Here is a 21,383-nt window from a genome sequence, read left to right on the forward strand (position 1 = left end):
CTGATGGCTGAGGTCCAGGGATCATGCAGAAGTGCTATTCAGTAGTCCCTAATCTAGAGTAATTTATGGTTCTGCTTTCTGTTGTGTGGGAAAAAAATTCTGAAGTAATAAGGCCTAGATTTATTTTACAAGCAGTGAATTTAGAACTGCTACTGACTTCTTCAGGTCCTGCTGTCCCATGGCATTCTTGAGTCTGACACAGTGGACCCCACATGACTCTGGGAAACTATGCACTGCACCAGCAATACTCAGTCTTGAACCCAAACACAAAAAAACAAATCTTGTTTCTAGTCTACCAGAAAAGGACATTTTAGATGCAGTAAGAGGTAAATCTCCAGATGATGTGCTCTTTGGTGCACTGCTGCTTTTGGCACTTGAAAGCATAGAGGGTGAGTGGAATTAAATATACAAAAAGCATTGTAAAGCTTGTAAAGTACAAAAATGCTCTTTATTATGCTTATAACATTGTCCTATAAATATTTAATCCCCTCTCCTGAATTATGCATTTTCTGCAGACTCATACCAAGTTCTTTCTAAAGCTGTGGCTAGCCTGTCTCTCTCCAGTCACTTCGCCCTCCTCTCTACCAGCACACAACTGCTGCTTACTGCCTGCAATTGCACCGTGCTCTGTAAACTGAGTCCATCTGCCCCAGCCTGCCACCACAGTGTCAGGGCAAGCAGAGAAACTGGAAACTGAGGAGTGTGGGTTACCAGAGAGGGACTTCTGAGGACATGGGAGCAGTACTGAGCTGTGAGAAAAAGAGCAGCATGGGAAACAGGAGAGGCCACCTGTGCCTTTTGGTAAGAAGTTGGGTGTGCATATATTTATTTCAGGGGAACCACTGACCCCTTAATACTTGAGCACAACAACCAGGAAAAGCACCTTTCGCCACACATTAGTAAGTCAAATTGTTGCTTTTATTCCTTCCTGTAACAGTTCCCTGACACATAAAAACAGAAGGCATCTGGAAACTTCTTAATCAAAGTAAAATGGTATGTAGATAAACTGCATCTTGTTGTACATTGTCTTTTCCCTTCACTAAAGAGGCTGAGGTTCCCCTCTCTGTTTTTTTAATGAAATAATTTCACAAGACTGTAAACTAACATCCAACTAATCAAGACACATCCTCTATGACAAAGCAATACGCAAAGTGAGCAAAACCAAGACTTCATTGAGAAAGTGTAATTCTCTGAGATGTGTCATATCCCCAAAGAGAAATCTTGCAGGTAGCTAACAGAATTTCTCCTTATGTTTATATTCAAGAAGAAACACAACAGCCAATTATAGTCCTGGTTTGTAAGGCTGGCAGAACACAAATGTTTGCAGTGAAAGGCTAACTCTTAGTTTTAAGCTTCTTTGAAGCGGCTCAAGGAACAATACTTAAGTCTGCAAGAGTTCTCCAAGACTGAAATAGGAAATGTTTGGTGACACTAATGAGCCCTCAGTTGGAGAAAGCTTTGCACCTAACTCTTTGTCATTTTTCAAGATCCCCTTAAGTTATGAATTCTAAATTAAAGCACTTGCTGCTGAAATACAGCAGTACTCCATAAGGTTGTGTTTGAAATTATAACACCCTTCAATGCAGGTATCCCTAGTGTCATCTCAGACACACCATTTAGGTTATTCATTTAGGAAATGCTTGTGTCAGAGAAAGTGGTAAATGATTAACTCTATCCAAACTATTTAAGGCTTGCAGAAACTATACCTCAGCAACTGCTTGTGTGAATTCAACAGGCAAAACATTTTGTTGTGTAAAGCATTAAGTGGATACTGCTCTTAAAGAACATTCTACAAGTTTTAAGTGATCCCATGGCAAAATTCCAGCTGCTGCAGGTCATAAAACTACAAAATGTCTGTTTTGTCATTCAGCAACACGACACTTGCTTCTCATTCGAACTCTTGAGATGCAGTGTAAGCTTTATTCAGGGTTGGCTGCAATTTATTTCCCCATCACATCAACTTACAATTTACTTTTCAGCTGAGTAAATACCCAACTACCAGCTCACTAACATCTGCATCTTAAGAGGGGAGGGGAAGAAAAAAAAAACCAAGCAAACTTCCAAGCCACCTTCTTGGTAACATCACTGGTTTAAAAAGAACTCCTAAAATATTGAAACTTTACAGTATATCTTGCACTTTACAGATACCCACTGTATAGCACAATCCGCTTATAAAACATAAAAACTCAAGTTAGCAGAAAAAAGGACTTGGGAGCTTTCATTTCCATTTTTGGGCATTTAAAGCATCAAATAAAATTGTAAGTAATTCCTATGTCAAGATTGCTAAATGCAACTCGATAAAAAGCAGTTAAATGTTCAGTCATTGACCCTGAACATTTATTTAGGTACAGACATCCAAGCCTTTGGAAGATTAGTACCTTTGCAAAGGAGATGAAAAAGAAATGACATTGTCACTGTTCTCAACCTTCACCCACTACAGAACTTAAAGCTTGTTTTTCATGATGGACCTTTAACACGGAGTTGTTAAGGATAAACACTAAATCTGGAGTTACTGTTTTTAACTTGGGTATTTTTTAATATGTCAGAAAGCAATGTCTGGTTACAAACAGGAGCTATCACAGGCCCCAGCTCTCCTCTCCCTAAAAACAAGGCCACTGGAGAGTGGGGTTTGAGGGAGAAAAAGGAGAGATATCGAGTGAATCAAATGTTAGATTTCTTGCCCTATTAACCTACAGGTTTGTGCTTAACTGAGGAAGAATTAATCTCTTTCAAATGCACTTAATTATAATCAAATACCCATACCAATGTCTTTCACCACATCAGCACATCTGGCAGCAATGAAGACAAATTAACAATAAGTCAAAAAATCTGGCAATATGATCAACTACAGCACGCAAAATCCATTCTGTACGCTTAGACCACCAGTGACTAAGGATGGATTAACTTCCTGTCTCTAATACTGGTGCCTAAATTAAAGGGAAATTGCATTGCAATCTGGGTACCAGGTTTCTGGCTGCAGACAACTAAAAGCCCTTAGTTCAGCTACACCAGGCAACAAAATCTTAGCTCTTTCTTTAGCCCTGGTGCCTGTGATGGCCTACTCTAACAGCTGCTTTTAATTTAGTTTAAAAGAAGCTATTTGGCAACCATGTAAGTTTACACCTTCAAAGCAGGCAAATTTAAAAAGCCAATGTCCTGTAGAATTAACCATTTTGAAGTCTCGCTGTTTTAGTGCAGTGATGACAACATGATTCACAGCTTTTTAAAACAATAGGCATCTGTACATGGAAACACAAAATAAAGACTGTTTTCACTCAGTTTTAACTACTGCTTTATAGTAAGCAATCCACAATCCTCTTCCTCTTGTATAGGTAAAGATATGATTAACTCTATCTTCATCTTGTATAGGTAAAGATAGTAGGTTCATTACTACAAGTATAATCCAGCAAAAGTCTACAACTGCTCAACTTAACAGAGCAATTAAATAAAGCACAGATCTCATCTGTAACCAGAGAAGGGCAGCCAAGTAAGGAACAGAAGCAAGGACTTAAACAAAAAAAAGTTATCTTGTTCTTGGATTACCTCCTCATGTTGAGCAGGGAGTGGTTGCAGAAGCAAAAAGAAGGAGAAAGGGTATGGGAAAGCAAAGACTCAGGCATGTACTGCATATTTGGCAAACACTTGACACTAAGCCACTCAGAGAAAAGCTAAGTTACCAGGCAGATATCCAGTGCCTTTTTTTTTCTTCTTTTACTAAATAGCTCAATACGAATTTGTTCATCCACTGTGTATATCCCTCCACCAGATGCAGGCAGACTAACAAAGGCAAAGGGAAACTGCTGGTACCACAGCCTCACAGGCAGGAAAACTGAGAGCATGTGCGTGCACATCTGACAGGGGGAATTCACAAACTGGAGGATTTGCAGCCTTGCTTTGGTTCAAATAGCTGCAACCCACCTTACCAGCAGCTGTGGCAGGACCACACCCACTCTTTGAAGATGAGCATATTTTACACAGTAAATCTAAAGGCACAAGTTTAAGTCAAATGAAGGTACAAACATGCATCAGAAAGCACCTACATCTGTAACATTGTCTACAAACATAATTCACACTTTACATTCTTCATACACTAATGTGGGTCAGAGACCACATGGCAGCATATTTTATTAAAGTAATGTGCAAATAAGATGCATGGTACCTGCAAACAGCATGGAGTTTCCATTTGTAAAAAGGTACAAGTAACAGTACAAAATTAGAATGCTTACTATTCATTTCAAGAAAATTAAGTCTGACATAGAAATACATACACTGTATTATTTACACCATTAATTTCCAAAACATATTATTTGCATTTAAAAAAAGGCTATAAAATAATTACAAATATAGTATTTTTATAAGGCTTTTTCCCTGTATAACCAATGTACATCATCTTGGAAATTATGCTTTGTAGGAAAAAAAAAAATTCTTCTCATTTCAGAGCATCATGTGGTTGTGGTTTCTTTCTTCCCTTCTTCTCCTTATTCCATTTTTAAATAAAGTTCCATACTGAGGTAGTAGTATGTCAAATTATTTCTTTGGTTCCAGAAATCATTAAGTCCAAAAGGAGCTACGTATCCGAATCAGAGGATTGGAAAGTAGAAGTCCTAAAGTTTTCAAAGGACTGTCTGCAAGTATAAAAGCTATTTTCTCCTCTAGAAACTGTCCTTTCTCTTCCCTCTTCATCTGCCTCTGCATCAAAGTCCAGCGAGACATGATGATTATTATGGGAGATTTTTGGTTGGCAATTTGCTGGCTGTCTACAGCTTGAAAGAGAGTCCAGCTGAGGCCTCCATAAAGGCTTTCCAAATGTTCCTGAAAGACAGTAAAAGAGTGAAACAGTGAGCACAGAAATATTGATGCTAAAAGCTTTGTGTCTCACCCTAGTGTACATAAGTGACATTGAAATGCAAGATTGACAGGAAGTTCACCGAAGTGAGATTTTACTTAAATGTTGTTCCACCATTTTAAAGAAAACATCCATGTGATCACAAGCATAAGGCAAGATTCTGCCACCAAAGACATGAAAAATATTTACAAGTAGTTGTACAGCCACCTACAAATTCATTTATTTTTTTTTCATGACTACTTCCATACCCATTTTTCTTTGGGGAGGGTGGTGAGGGGGGAGGTGGGAACACAGACCAAACTGCAAACACATCACAAGACACTTTCTAATGCAAAAGTCACTCCCTGTTTTGTTCTTCAATAAATGAATGGCACATGCAATCTGCCATGGAGTTCAGAAAAAATAAAATAGAATTTTTTTTAAAAAATGAAACCCCACAACCTCTATCAGGTTATACAACATTGTCCCAGAGTGCAATCTGAATGCTAACACAATCTTTTTCTGGCTAGCATCTCCCATTAATAATAAAGATGCAGACAGTCACATGCTCCATTCAGCACTGATCATCCAGTCAGCTGTGGGCAAAGAGAACAGTAGCAACCCAAAGAGAACTACATATTTCAGCTGAAATGTAATTAATAATTATCTGGATTTACTAGTCAGTAAACAATCAGTGTGTGTCACTCTTCATCACTGGGAAGCTGTTAGTACCAACACCTCTACAAGAAGGGCCGTCTTTTTTCACTGAGCAATGATACAGCCATCCTAACTCATAGTGTCTGTAAGGACTTATTTTCAGAGGACAATGTGCCACAGGCTGACTTCGAAGAACTCAGGCTTTTATTAATAATTTAACACTACATTTTAAAATAAATTTTGAACCCAAAATGCAACACTTCTGATTTTGCTTAGTTGTTAGAACCAAGGGTTTCAACTGTGATCTGAGAAGTTACTAAAAAAGGAATTGGACAAAGGCCTTATTTCCATCAATCATTTGTAGAGCACTTTTGACCTAATGCAGTATGAAAGGATGTTCCTCACAGCACCAAAGGTACAAATGAACAGTCTTAAAAACAAAAATCCAAGTTACAATCTTTCTAGCTCGAGCATCAACTGTGATGCTAATGCCAGCTGTCAGCTTCACCATGATTACACAGGCAAAAGGGGGCTTGAATTTGACAACAGTGTTGAATAAGTAAATTCACAATTAAAGACAAGAAATCTATCACAACTTCTTCCACAGCCACCACGTCCAAGATCTAGCCATAGGTTCTTTGAAGGGAGAGTGCTAATGACTATGAGGCATCAAGGCAATGACAATGCAACGTAAGTAGGGTAGTTTGCTCAGAGAACTGATCAAAGATGTAACTCTGCATACATTTTTAGGGCAGACAGAGGACTATGCACTCTTGAGGTGGCATTAACTCCTGGATATACAAACATACAGTTGTCCAGCTTTCTGCAGGAGACATGCTGAAGCCATATCTGTGCAGTCCCACCACAGTAAGAGTGGCAGGCAGCCAGGAGGCCGGCCGTGTGCAGTCCCAGGGTCTCTGCCAGATGTCCTGGCATCTGCAACATTTTACAGTTCAAACATCTGGCTTTTGAAGGGGGAAAACTTCAGAGCTTGTGCCTCCCTCCCCACCCCCTGAGAACAAAGAGCCCAGTGATGCACATTCCCCCAGGTCCCCTTCAGAGCCAGCAGACCAGATCTTGATCAGCCAGTGCTGACACACCAGCTGGGAGACAATCCACGGTACCAGAACTGTTTTTGGCGCTAAGATATCACAAAGATGAAAGCAGTATGTGGTTTTGTATGCATTTTAAACCAAGCAACCAAACCAACATCTAAAATTTAATGAGCTTCAAGGATAAAGCAATGCTTTTCTCCTTCCCCTACCTCTCCCTGCAATCTGAATTAAAATTGTAAACCCTAAACTAAACGTCAAGAATTCTTTTATCATGCACATCATGAGAGAATGACAAAGGAGGCATAAGGGAGGGCATTTTTACATACTGCCTTATTTTGAAGGGTAAATAGTTCTGGCTGACTGTGTTATACAATATATACGCATAAAAATTCAATTCTCTCTACGTGCACTGAGCCCTCTTTACACACCTTTTGCCTGTCAGGCAAAACTTCTGGTATGCCTGAAGTTTCTTAAGGTGCTTTTAAGTTATGTATGCTAACACTTAGAGAAATCTGCCAGCTATATTAAGACGGAAGATAAGAATCACATCACCGATGAGATTTTTCCATAAGTGTGAGCTATTAAGATCTGGTAATCCAGACATCCCCATTACACAGTTTTACTATAGTCACTTTTCTGTTCCTCAGCATCAAACATTTGGGAAAGAAAAAGCTGAGAAATTAGTTTTGTTTGGTGTTTTAGGTAGGAAACCAGACAGCAAAGACAATGGCAGCTTGAATAAAAAACAATAGCTAGAACATACCCATGAAAGTGCTTTTACTCGTAATGGATGAGGGTTCCAAACTCTTGTTTAAATCCAATGTGTCTGAATTGAGACTTCTGCTTTTCATTCCAGTTCCTTCATTTTGAGTATAAATAGAGTTCATCAATCTGCTACTTGTAGCCTGTGTTCCAATAATGCCAACACACTGGTCAAATGGATCTTCCTGTGAAGGTGAGTACTGACAGCATTCTTTTTTCTTTAAATATCCAGACTCATAAGGGCCCAAACCTGCTGTTCTCTGGTCAGAGCTGCAACCTAAAGGAAATGAAAAATTCATTTTATAGATTCATCTTAACAAAGATTGAGTTAGGACTAAAACTTCCACCACCAACTTACTTGTACTGTATGCTTCAAATGCGTCAGAACTGTAAGTGCTGCCTTTTAAATACAAAGTCCCTGAAGTCCCCAGATAGTGGCATAGGAATGGATCTGCAACACCCTCCAAGTCTGTTTCACTGCTGTTATCTAGATGGCAAATGCCTTAAAAATAAAATTGATGTGTCAGCACACAGCCTTTTCTGAATCTCCACCATAGAGTTTATTGAGTAAGTTGTAAGAACCCCATGTGTTCAACTACATTTCACAGTATAGTTTAGAGTTTGCTTAGGTTTAACCCAACTTTTGGATGAGAATTCTAATTCCAGCAACTGTTCAATTAATTAGCTTGACAGAGAATGTGTCACTTGACTGTACAATCCCTGAATAACAAAACAAAACAAAACCAATCACAGGATCAGAACCGAGGACTTCCTTCTTCCAAAGCACAGAAGACAAATTCATTATATGCCTCACAGCCTCCTTTCAAAGCAGAATGTCAATGTCAAAGTCCTGGTTGAAAGAATCTGAGGGAGTCACTGGCTGCCTAAATAGCTATAAAGATTTTTAGTTCAATGGTTCCTGAAAGTTTTAGACACAGTCTTTGGTTCTTGATCCACAAATAGGCTGTTCATCTCACTACCCCATAAATGCAAAACTATCTCGCCATCATTCCATTCCCACCTGTCCCAGCTCCTGACTGTATCTCAACCCCAAGCCCTTTCCCAGAAAGGTAACTTTTCCTCCCTAGTGCAGCTATGTACAGGATTCTTAGGGGCCACAGGTATAAATGTCAAGGACTGCAGCTTTTAACTTGCAGTCACTTTAAATCATGTATTGACTCTGACCGTAACAATTTTTTTTAACTAGCAAGTTTAAACAGTTATACTGAAGTTCCACTGGTATTACCACACATGCCTACACTCCACTAAAAGCACCCTTTTCAGGCTGTAAGAGAGGAAGACATGTTGTGATAATTTCTTTTGGACTCTTGTTTTGCACATGTCCTCATCAGTTTGAATTTACCCTTGAGACTAGAGAAAAACTTCCTGATTTAAATAAACACCATAACATCATCTGGATTAACAGAACCAGTTGCAAAAATTGCATTGAAAAAATCTCAAGCAATAAATTTCACATCCTCTATTAAATTCTGTAAACATGCTTTTTTAGTGTTCTTTCTATGAGTTAGAAAGACAATAGCCAAACTACAGCTCCTCAAATCACATGAAAAATCTGCTTAGCATTTTCTACCTACCATTACTGTCCCTCTGCTGCAGGAAATACCCTCCTACAGAAGATGAGAGGAACTGATGGTGACTTCCATTTTCAGATGGGCCATATCCATCCTGCCTTTCAGCCAGTGTCCCCTGAGATGACAAGTAACTCGGAATGTCAGCAGGCAAATTTGTTTCATCTGTGGGGGAGCAAAACACATACAAAAGCCATCAACATACTTCAGTTTGTAGAAACATTTTTAAACTTGTCAGCAAAGCACTGGAAGTAACAAGTAATTCACCTTTCTGCCTCTGAGTCAAAGCACACTAATGTTCCTACAATAAAGTCACTGCAAGGCAACCACAAACATTTGTTTTCCTTTCCAAGGTAAACCTTCAGTTTACACACCTGTATTTGTGATGCTGCAATCTTCATTTCTCCTTCTGGTGTGGTAGATGATGACCACCCACACCAAGGAAGTGCCCACCACACAGCAAACCACAGCTATGATCACAATGCCAACTGTGGCCCATCCATCATCATCGAGTGATGGGGCAATGTTTTGAGGAGAGTCACAGGTGGGAGTAGGAATTACATTAAGACGGATGTTGCCTCGTTCCGTTCCAAGCGTATTAGACATTTCACAAGTGTATTTCCCAGCATCTTCTACATCTGTATCCACAATAATTAGTAACTGATTGCCTGCAGCAAAGAAGTGTCTTTCTGTTACCATAAGAGGGCTGTCATCCTTAGTCCAGTTCAGTCGGGGTGGAGGGCTACCACCTGCAATGCACTGCAAGACTGCAGTTTCACCTTTTGTTACAGTTCGATCCAGCAAAGGCCGCAAAAATGATGGTGTTTCTGAAAAGAAAGCACAAGCACAAGCACACTCTAAATGATCTCCTAAGAGTAAGAAGTGTCCCTTTCCTTCACAGCTCAAGAGGAAAAGCTAAATTATACGCATCAGTAAGGCCTAATAAAGCTTACTCTCATTCTAAGAAGAAACTCAAGAATTTGTACTTAAACCTTAAAATTTACTTGTCAATTGATCCAATTTACATGCTTGATTACCTTACAAGGTAAAAATGCTAAATCATACATGCTTAAGATTGCAGAGAGCTACAATAAAAGTGATTAACAAAATGTCAAGAAATCAAAAGTTACACAAATCTGTCTCTAAATGCAAACAGAAGCCCCTTCTTCCCTCCATCCCATGTGTACCAGATGTGTATACACTGAGAAACACAACTAGCTTTTATTATTTTGAATCCTAATATTGATTGTGCTGTTAAGGTTTACCAATATCTTACCTAGTACTGTTAATGTTGCATTAGCTGAAATGCTTCCAGCAGTGTTTTGAGCTGTACAGCTGTAAACACCTGTGTCCTCAATCTTTACATCAACAATAAAGAATACATCATCTTCAGGCATGACATGCATGCGCCTCTTGCGTGCTGCAGGAAAATCTGTTCCACCATCCTTCTGCCAAGCAATCTGTGGGATAGGATGCCCAACTGCAGCACATTCCAAACGTGCCATTGCCCCAGCTCGAATGGTTAAGTCCATGGGGATTTTTGTAAATGAAGGCAGCACTAAAGGAAAGTAGATGATATCAAAATCAATACATGAAACATACTTTTACTGTTTTCTACAGCACTTTCTTAGACACCCTTCATGGGCCTAAAAACACTAGAGAAATATACAATCTAAATTGATCAGTAGCCAGTAGAAAGGGAGGGAACTGTGAAGTATGTGAGACCACCTAGATCAAAATCTCATTTTTGTTAACAGCCTCCTATGTGACCTTTGCATAGCATCTTGAAACAGAACATACACTTACCTCCTGTGAGAAAAAGTTAACATTTTTCCATCTTACAACATTGATTTTGCCAGATTTACTATGAATTGGGTATGTTATTTGTTTTTTCCTATACTATGCTTCAGCACACTGGGACCAGAGGTAAAAGTGAACAGTGACCTTGGAAATGGATAAATTTTTAAGAAATAATCTCATATTACAGATCTTCTAAAAGATGCAGATGATGAGAATAGAAAATCTATGAATCCCTATCTTGATTAAAATCATTCTAAGTCCACAAGCAAAACATAACATACTTACTGTTTACGGTAAGTTTGGCTTTGACAGAGTAGGATGAACCAAAATGATTTGAAATAACACACTGGTATTTCCCTTCATTACTGAATTCCACATTGCGCAGTCGAAGGATGGTGGTGTACTCCATCACTTCTCCACCCTGGGCCCGGAGGTGTGCGTAATTCTCCATTTCAGCATCTTGCAGTAATTCATTGTCTTTCTTCCATGCAAAAGTCATTGGGGAATCACTGCTGCTGGCTGCCGAACACACAAAACTCAAATTGGAGCCTTTAATTGCTGACTGGGTTTCTGGCTGGACAGTGATCTGTGGTTTAGGAAAATCATCTGCACAGAGGAAAAGAAAAAAATATATGTGATGCCTGAGGACTCTTTCCAGAGAGTTAGTAAGCCTTGTTTTATAGGTTTGAGAGTAGAGTCAGATAAGTATTTATTAAATGGATCCACAATGCTTTTGTTTTAAATTTTGTTAGCCTTAGGGCATTTAAAGATGCTGTATTTATGAGTTTATTGTGCCAAGCCATCTCTTTTTGAAGAGAAAGCACATTTAAAAGCAGACTGTGTGCATAGCTTCTTCAATAGCAGCACTAAAGATAGAAGAACTACCCCCTGACATCCATAAGAACTATTCTGAACATCAATCATGAAGCCTACCTCTCATCTTTACAACACCTCAGGCTGCTGGGAGTTTTTCTTTATTGAAAGCATAGTTCTTCTGCTATCAGAAACTGCAAGTTACAATTGAGCATTTCACCCAAACCCACAAAAAAATCAGGTACATAAGTCAGTGTTCCAGTGATATGTGTCTGTTTGGGCCAAAGGGGATGGAAGGTTCGTTAAGCAGGGCACAACACAAGAATTTCAAGAATTCCTGGAGGTCCCTTTACTACAGGAATGCTACCTTCAAGTGCCATGTTATGAGTTTACAGAATTAGCTGCCTTCTGAATTATTTATTCAATTGTGTGTACACTGCATGCGTAAAAGGAGCAGGCAAGTAAATGCCTGGTCTCCCAAAACCAAAAGCCTTAGCATACTCCCAACTTTTAACACGTGTACAATCTCTGGACAAAGGAACTGCAGGGAAAGCCCAGTGCCCCAAAAATTCCTCCCTACAGATCCTGCTGTCTATTAGCACCTTTGTCTTATTACATCTCAAATGACTGGGAACAACTATGGGGTCAAAGTGCTATTTCCTTGAAGAATCTCCACTCTGCTACAAAGCAGAGAACCTAACCTTGAACTGTCTGCAAAACTCCTGCAGGTATGATGCTGCGCTCCAGTGACACGGCAACGTGGATCTGGGACTCTAAGCATGGGCTTTAAGAACATCCCAGGCCATTTCTTTTCATGCTTCATACCCATGTCTTACTATTTGCAAATTGAGTTAATACATTCACTGACTTTGCACAGGAATAACTAAGTAAAACACTCTAAGTACTTAAATTAGCCTTGTGAAAGGGCAGCAGAACATACTTCAATCTTAATTATCTGACAGGAAGCGCTGATACAAAGGTCACTCCAATAAGCATACAGTACAGAATACAGAACACACAAGGTAGCACTAGACTAGCATTTTGTTTTGTCAGAACAATACAAGAGCATATTTGAATGAATGTATCACAAAGACATCCACATATATACAAACCTTTTAATTTCAGACAGGAGTCAACACACTCCACTTTAAAATTCTATAAAAGCAAAAGCAGCCCTTGTAAACTTTTAAGGCAAGGTGTGAACACCTGCACATCTAGTGAAAACACACTTTATAGATATAACTGAAACACTCAATGATTTTATTAGGAGATTTTAGTTATTTCTGCACGGCAATTGCATTAAGTATCAAGTGCAAAACCTGATTCAGTACTTTTCTTTTTGTTAATGCATCTTAAGTGGTTTAAAATTAATTACTTAAAAACAGCATTCAGCAGCCAAAAAAAAGATCACAATTCCCCCAAGTTAACAAATGGAAGACATATATTTAAATCCCCAGCTTAATTTTTTGACAAAATGCACTTTGCATAAATTAGTATGCCTACCTCATATATATTCCTCTAGACATTGAGAAATCTGTCATTCCCTGCATTATGTCAACCCTCTGCTTCTCAGCAGTAGCTAGAATCTGCTGATTATTTATTAATCATCTGACTGCTAACAGGAAAGAAAAAACCAACATTTTGGTATACTATTTTACATTCTGGACTTGCTTTCCCACTGAAAAAGGGTAGCAACAGTAAAAATTAATCAGTTATATTTGCTGTGCGATTGCATTATTGAGAAGACTTACCTTTTTGTCTCCAAAGAATACAATCCTTGAATATTTTTAGTAAGAAAAATAAAACTTATTCAACAAAAATACATGAAATGCAGTTAGTTGGCTTTTAAATTTCCTGATATTTTCAAAGTTTCCACTCTATATATCAGAGTAATCAAACATGTCCTTACTCTGAATGCTTAGCTTCACTTTGCTTTAAATAGAGAACATAACACAGGTGTTCATGAATGCTACTAAACACACATAGAAAAATTTCACTTTTAAAGCAGATGCTATCACCTCAAATTCTCAGGTCCTAAAGTAAAAATATTTTGCTAGCATTTACTATCTGGCAAACTGAAATAAAAAATACCAGTATCGTTAACTGTGGTAATCAGGTATTTTTTAAACATAGTTTAAAAGGCAGTGATTTACATACTCCAAATAATTTTTAAAGCACGCAACAAGCACACATAAAAAATGTTAGAGCTGAGGCCAGGATGGTTTTTTTACCTTGAAATTTTATCAACCCTGGAATAACCTCAAGACTAATGAGTATGAAAAAAATTTACAAATAACGAAACCCAAAAACTGCATCTTAATTTTGCCAAAATATGTCTCACTTAAAAACGATAGTTATCTAAATAATATCTTTTAAATCTCGAGGCACACACATTTACCCTCACAAAATATTGAGCTTTCACTTGCATGCTATGATATGTTCTATGTAAGCAAGCTGTACTTGGTATAAAAATCAAAATATCATCACTCTTTGTCTTGTACAAAGCCTCAAGCTTTAAGTATCTACATCACAGTTTGGGAACAGAAGAAAATGCTAGTATCACATCCTCTCAATTTTGTAATAGAAATTACAACCTATCAAGGAACCACAAAAAAATCCCAAGCACACAGAATATTTGCTTTATGAAATGAGAAATAGACGCTACACTCACCACAGACAAATCCATCCAGGCTGACAGCAAAAATACTTCTCCCTTTTAGCAGCTGAGGATGGGCACAACTGGCATTTACAAAGCTCTGGAAGTTGTTCTCTGACATCCACTGTGGTAGCCATTTCAACTGGCAGTCACACAAGAGACTTGATGTGTTGAAGTGCCTAAGAAAAAGCAATTAAAAAGCCTGTTTGTGTTCTTGTGTTTGTAATGCAGATCTGTATGAGCACAATTTCATAACAAAACTAACGCTTTAGGTTAAACACACCTACTGCAAGAGAAAGACTGCAATATTGCTCAGTTCAAATCTCCTCCCTTGCCCAGCTGGTGATGCTGTGCCTGATGCACCCCAGGACACTCTTGGCCCTCCTGGCTGCCAGGGCACTGGTGACTCATGTCCAGCTTGCCACTGACCAGGACACCAGGTCCCTTTCCACAGCTCTGCTTTCCAGCATCTCATTTCTCGTTCTGTCCATACACCCAGGGCTGCCCTACCCCAGGTGTAGAATCCAGCACTTCCTCTTGTTGGACTTCATACAGTTGCTGATTGCCCAGCCCTCTCATTTGTTGAGGTGTCTCTGCAGGGCCTCCCTCCCTTTGAGGGAGTCAACAGCTCCTCCCAGTTTTGCACCATCTGAGAACTTGCTCAGTATCCCTTCCTGTCCTGAGTCCCAGTCATCTATGAAGAGCACAGGGCTAAGGATGGAGCTCTGCTGAACCCCACCAGTGACAGGCTGCTAATTTGATGCCACCCCTTTCAGTATAACCCTCTGCACCCAACCTGTGAGCCAGTGTTGTTCTGCATTGATCAACAGAAAAAAAGGGTGAGAGGACAAACTCATCCTCACTAAAATACATTTTTCGCAGTGACCGCTTCACAACTTCTCTGAAGATCTGTCTCTCTGCTGCTACAGGAGAGAAGGACCCAATTACAAGCAGTGACAACCAGGTCTTTACAAAAGAATTACAGCACTGCATTTCACTGGTCCAGCAAGCCTTAGCTCAGTGATAGCACAACTGGTCTTAGAGCACGTCACATTGAAGTCCCCCTTATCTGTTAGAGATCACCCAATTTAAAACAAGGACTTTAGAGACAACAACTGTAGCAGAAAATTAATGCAGCCTCCTATCCTACATTCTCTCACTTAGATACACCCATCATATAAAATAAAAGAAAAGAAAAAAAAAAACCAAAACACTGGCATAAGCTTTTTATGGCATTTCAGAGAGATTACAGCAGGGATTAATCACTGCATCAGGTGACATCATACAAGGCTTTTATTTATACATTTATACGTATAAATAATATCTATATACTTAATAGAGATTATGTCTTTTGATAGAAACTTACAATTCTTTGAGTTTCTTCATTTGTGAAAATGCATTTCCTTGAACTGACATAATTGCATTGTTACTTAGATCTCTAGGAAGAAAAAAAGAAAACTAGAATTAGAAGAAAATAAAAGATTTATTAAACTAAATGGATTTAAGTAATAATTTGCTATTTTAGTGATATATAAAGGACAAGCTCAAAATTAAAAGAGATGCAAATAAGGAGTTTCATAGCATGCTTAATGTGTAAGAATTTCTGCATTAATTCCAAAATTCACACTCAGTGTAACTTCAACACTGAAAAATCCTCTGAAGATCACAGTAGCAAACATGGTGAGTGTATTTCATCCCAAGTCATAAGTAAAGCTTGTTAGTCCTACTTTAAATTCAGTTAGTATAAAAATTATTTTTTTTTTCCTATTTTGGTTAAATGTGAATTTCTACTACTTACAAGTGTTCAAGTGCATCCAAACCAGAAAATGCTTTCTTTGTAATGGATCTAATCCTGTTTCCTTGGAGTATCCTGAAAAAATTAAGCACATGATGCAGAAGAAATGCAGTTAAATAGGAGTATTTTTGAGCAGAATAATTGCATTTTTGGCATTTATTTTTGAACTGTGACTAGTATTCATCACTCATCCATTTCCAATGCAGCAAAACTTATCACATCTAAAAGATACGAATTTATTCCCCTTGTACTACATTTTACAATATTTTTAGAAGATATTTAAGGTGTGCAGTTAAGTGACATGGATTATTCTAAATGTGTAATTATAAATATATTTTAATTTCATAAATCAGCATTTGAAAATTTCAATGCAATGGAGCCACTTCCACTGGATTTTGCTCTGCCTGACTGAAGACTAAGCTTACCACTATGCCTTTATCATATGACAAACTTATTATTTTTTATCATGGAAAAACCTCATTCTTTGATGAATATGCCCATAAATATTAATAATACTTAAAATATTTCAATTAGTTTGACTTCGAGAATCTTGAATTTCATTCATTAAAAAGGAAGATATTATAGAGAACAAAGTGATAAGGGAGAAAAAAATCATCTCTGCTATGGAAAATTTAATATTCTTAAGTGTTGGGCTTGTCCCTTGAAAGACACATAATAAGCTATTTTTTAAGAAATGATGAGATACAAATATTGTAGCAATACTCACAGCTTCTTAAGTTTATCTAGGCCAGAGAAAGCACCATTCATATCTTCAATAGTCCATGATATTTCATTGTTTTTCAGATCCCTGTTTAAGAGGGGAGAGGAAATCAAACCATAAAAGCTGTTTTACTTAAAAAAAATCTAATATATCTTTCTGTTAGGTTGGATTTTTGTTCAATTGTTTTTTGTGGGTTTTTTAAGAGAAGCTTTTCCTGATCAATTTTATCATTTCAATTTTTTTTTTTTGAAGACTATTAGTATTTTTCCCACTGATAATTTCAAAGATCATAAACTCAACAATTTTTAGAACTGTGAGCAAACCAACCCACACACCCCTCCAAATGTATTCAGACACAGTACTCTTTAAGAAAACATGCACTGCAGGAAGGGAAAGGACCAACTGTTGTCCCTTTGGAATGGAACACCCTCACATCTTTTTAAGTCCTTACTACTAACACCCAGAGAGTCATTTTAACATCCCCAAACACTTGCTTAATTATCTTATGCTTTTTATTTATATCCTTAATTATCTTATTCTTTTTATGCTTATGAAGCATAAAAAGAATACAGAGATTTGTGTACAGAACAGTGTGTCTGCAAACAATCTACAGGGTTGGGCTGGAGGAGAAAGAAAAATCTAGGAGAAAATGACTAATACTTAATACCTTAACAGCCCATCATTCTCTAACTTCCACTCTTTACGATCACTAACTCTCTATATTCTTAAAAAACATGGTGTACACTCCTCTAATTTGCATCTTTCCTAGATGCCCTAAGTGTGACTATGTGAGCAAACCCCTGAAAATAAAGCCTAGAGCAAAAGCAGTAGTTTTGCTCATCTGGCTGACAGATGGGTCAGTGGTATGCAATGGGAAAGTTTTAATGAAGAGGAATGTATTTAGATTAGTTCTTTCCCTTCCTTTAAGTAATGTTATTTCAAAACATGCTCTAATACTTAAAGCAATTGTCCAGTCTTGACAACAATTTCTGTCTCCTTATTTCTGATGTGAGAGAAAATTATTCAGTTAAGACTCAACCATGATCCAGATCCCTAAAATTGTGGGTAGCAGTGCTCTACTTGCTGCATTCAAGAGATATGCCTCTCCCACAAACAATGCTACTGGAAGTTTGTATCACAGTTACCATCCATTGTGCACACCCTTAACAAAAGAGGAATTCCTCCCTTTCCCAACTATTCTGAAAAGAAATCTTACTGTAAGAAAATCATACACTGATCAGGGGAAGTTAACAAAATGTTCTTGTCTCTTTCATGAAGAAAGGAAATAACCTATAAACACAGGATTTTTCTCAAGGTTTTAGACCTTACAAATTGAGTTTGTCAACTTACAAAATCTGTAGACTGGAAAGTCCCTTGAAGGCACAATCAGCAATGTAATTTACTTTGTTGTTTCCAATGTACAGTCCAACCAGCACACTTAAACCAATGAAGCTTGAATCATCTAACCTTGCTAATTGATTGAATGTCAAATCTCTGCAAATTTAAGGGGGGGAAAAGGCATTTTAATGTTCATGCTGCAGTGCTTATTTAACATAGTTCAACCCACATGAATTTTCAGGAGGGAAGCACCAGTTTTCCCCTGATGATTATCACAGAACCCACTACACCACACAGAATTTTTCATTGTTTCGAACAATTCACAAATTACTGCAGAATTAATTTCTCTCATTTGAAAATTACTGCGTTATGGCTTTAGTACAGTGGCTACAGTGAAATTGAGTGATCTCAGTTAACTTAAAACTTCTTTCAGCAATAAGTTTCAACTTCTTTCAACTGTCTTATACAGCAAAGTTGTAGTCATCTTGTAAACTTTGCTATGAAAAATTCACAGATTGGTGCTAAGAAGCTCATGCTTTAGCATGTACCTGGCTTTTGAAACTGGAAGAGAATAAAGATACTCACAGTTCACTGAGTTTTTGGCAAAATTCCCAGGCATCAGGACTGATCCTGCTGATGGCATTTTGGCTGAGGTGGAGTTGCTGCAGCATCAGTAAGCCATAAAGCCAGCCTTTGGTTACCTCTGTTAAGTTGTTATGGTCCAGCTGCCTACAAACACCCACAAAGAGAAAAAGACATAAGGTTCAGAAACTCAGCAGCATGCATGCTATGCCACAGGTCCACCTCTGACCTTATGACACTGGCTAGATAGCCGGAGCCTCTACTTAAATCTTGAGTTGCATGCATGCATTCAAAATGTGCTGCTTTACACATTCACTACTAACCACTTGCTCCTTTTCAGACCACAACAAAACAATTCAATTCATAAACACCTTTAAATTTTATCACGCGATTCTATTAATTTTGTGCAAATCTACTTAATCTGTTATCAGCAAAGCCTACCAGCAAAAGCTTGATACTTACAAGACTTCCATGTTGGTCAAACCCCAGAAAGCACCATCCATAAGCCTCGTAACCCCATTTCTCTGCAGTTTTAATGATTTCAAAGCAGGAAGTCCTTGGAAAGTGAGCCCATCTATTTTTTTGATTTTGTTGCGATTCAGCTCCCTGCATCAATAGAATGTACAGTTACAGCACAATAATTTTACCTACATGCCAACAACCTTTCTTCCCTCTCTGGAACCAGCTTTATTTAAACACTTTTCTTGCACATGAAACAAAGACAAAAAGTAATAAAAATAAAATATTTTATTGTAACACATTATGTTTAACCATGTTAATACTGCTCTGCTTTTCTAATACTGAGAACAAGTACTTGGTATTTCCTTGATTTTCAGACTTAAAGAATCCCTGTAGACCTAGAATGCCATGGTTAATCCTGCTCCCAAATTCAAAACTGAGAATGTTTATCCAGCAGTAGAGCTGTTAAGGCTGGTTGGTAATTGTAATTAATAAACAGTCAAAAAAAAGTTAAATTTTAGTTGAGACTACTAGACAAAATTGAACATCCTGGGAGATCTCTTTATCTGTAGTCAAATACTCATTACATCTCTCTTCCTTCTCCACAACCAGTTACACATAGTGCCTTCCCTCTTTCCCAAGTGGTCTTGGCACTTGCTCTTCTGCCACTACACTCACCCTGTGCAGGTCAGAAACTGGGAGCAGTGTATCCTGTGAGGGAGATGTAAGGTGTAACCAGCTGGAGGGCAAGACTCAGTGACAAGATCAGACAATACTACCAAAAGGTAGTGAAAGGAATGATCATCTGCCCCCTCAAGGAAGTCTTAGGTCTACCAAACTAGGAAGAATCTCTCCTTCCAAAACTTAATTCCTCATGCAAAGTAAAGGTCTAAGTAATCCTCTATCCATAGTTATACCATCATTATTTTTCAGAGTCACAACCTTGTAAGAATTCAGCTTATCTCCATGGCAGTCTGACACAAAATCTACCTGACAAGAGACCTGAGGGAGAACGCTGCTTCTTATCCTGGGTTTAAATATGAATAAAAAGTGAAGAACATTCAGTAAGAACAGGCTTTAGCTCTTCCTCATTCTTCTTTGAATACTTTCAGGTGATAACACAAATTTTTGGCCTTCCTTGCAGATAAGGCAAACATAACTCAGACAGCATAACAACTATGAACAAAGGGAACATTTTTAGGCAAGGATATAACCAACATCCAAAATTTAAGGTGAATCTGAAGATCTGAAAGTCTACCAAGATCATTAACAAATCCTGAGCTTTGCAAGACTGTTCTCATACTCTTCCACTGAGGCCTGAGTAAAACTGTTCCAGCACTTGTATACAGAAGAAATACAGTCACTCTTTCCAGAGTTGTCAAGCACCCTAATATTTCAGCGTTCTTATAACCTATCACTTTCAAGGCTAACCTAAGAGACTTGGTAATTTTTAACTCCTGACTATCTGACATGGAAAGTAATTATTCTGGATTTGACAAAGTCAAATCTTGTCCATTTTCTGCACTTTTTAAGTTTTCCAATTAAAACAATCCCCACAGTCTCTTTCATATAACTTTATTGTTTATTTGGTAAAACATTTATGGACAGCACTGTATCAGTAAAGCTGAAGGTCTATTTGTTCAAGCATATTGCTTATTGTCATGCCATCTGAAAGCAAATGAATTTCCTTCATTCTGCTGTGAAAGCAAAAAGTAAATGACTGCTGCAGTGAACTGTGTAAGTTTACTTTCTATTTTCCTGATGCTTTTTTACAGAAATATTGCTTCTACCTTTTTCCAGTCTTTTTTTTTTAACTTTTAATAGGCAAACACAATTTTAAACACAAAGACTGTTCACATCTCACCAACATATAAGACTGGTTTTGTTCAGTACAGAGCTGCAGTTAGTAAGGGTTGCAGTAATATGTTTCCTCTGTCTGTCTCACTCTGCCTCTGGTTAAATTAAAGGCTAAAGTTCAAGCACTGCCAGTGCTTTGGAAAACCTGAAAACAATTAGTCAATTGTAGGTTACACTTACAGGTGCTGCAGATGGGACAGTTTAAACATCTTTTGAGGAATTGCTGAAATTTTGTTCCTGTTCAGTTTCAATACTTGAAGTGTGGTAGACAAATTGTCAAAGGTACCAGGCTCCATAGAGGTTATTCGGTTACTGTTAATATACCTGTTGAAACAATGTCTAGAAGGTTAAATTTACAGTTATTTAATAAATTCTTAACACCAAGTAGTGAAACACAAAGCTCTTGTGGTGCTTAGTCATTTATAAATGGAATTTTTTCTTATTAATTAAAGCTCTTGACAGCTTTTTCTATAG

The 21,383-nt window shown here is 37.9% G+C and overlaps 1 protein-coding gene across 2 annotated transcripts in view; it reads right to left on the bottom strand.

The window, feature by feature from the left end:
- Positions 1–900: 900 nt before the first annotated feature.
- The window catches only part of LRIG3 (leucine rich repeats and immunoglobulin like domains 3), a 41,623-nt gene continuing 21,140 nt past the window's right edge, over positions 901–21,383 (bottom strand). The window contains exons 5-19 of one of the 2 annotated variants that reach the window (XM_039726987.1): positions 21,090–21,233; positions 19,056–19,199; positions 18,597–18,740; positions 18,024–18,167; positions 16,680–16,760; positions 15,956–16,027; positions 15,524–15,595; positions 14,173–14,336; positions 10,974–11,294; positions 10,165–10,446; positions 9,263–9,715; positions 8,895–9,053; positions 7,658–7,801; positions 7,301–7,576; positions 901–4,812 (exon numbers count right to left, since the gene is read on the bottom strand). In XM_039726987.1, the coding sequence (XP_039582921.1) occupies positions 4,568–4,812; positions 7,301–7,576; positions 7,658–7,801; positions 8,895–9,053; positions 9,263–9,715; positions 10,165–10,446; positions 10,974–11,294; positions 14,173–14,336; positions 15,524–15,595; positions 15,956–16,027; positions 16,680–16,760; positions 18,024–18,167; positions 18,597–18,740; positions 19,056–19,199; positions 21,090–21,233 (2,845 nt within the window). In that variant the 3' untranslated portion in view covers positions 901–4,567. Of the gene's footprint in view, positions 4,813–7,300; positions 7,577–7,657; positions 7,802–8,894; positions 9,054–9,262; positions 9,716–10,164; positions 10,447–10,973; positions 11,295–14,172; positions 14,337–15,523; positions 15,596–15,955; positions 16,028–16,679; positions 16,761–18,023; positions 18,168–18,596; positions 18,741–19,055; positions 19,200–21,089; positions 21,249–21,383 lie in introns of both variants that reach the window. The other variant, XM_039726986.1, reaches the window with a different exon arrangement.

The sequence above is a fragment of the Passer montanus genome, unplaced genomic scaffold (genome assembly GCF_014805655.1).
Source record: "Passer montanus isolate IOZ18808 unplaced genomic scaffold, ASM1480565v1 scaffold6, whole genome shotgun sequence".
Classification (NCBI taxonomy): domain Eukaryota; kingdom Metazoa; phylum Chordata; class Aves; order Passeriformes; family Passeridae; genus Passer; species Passer montanus.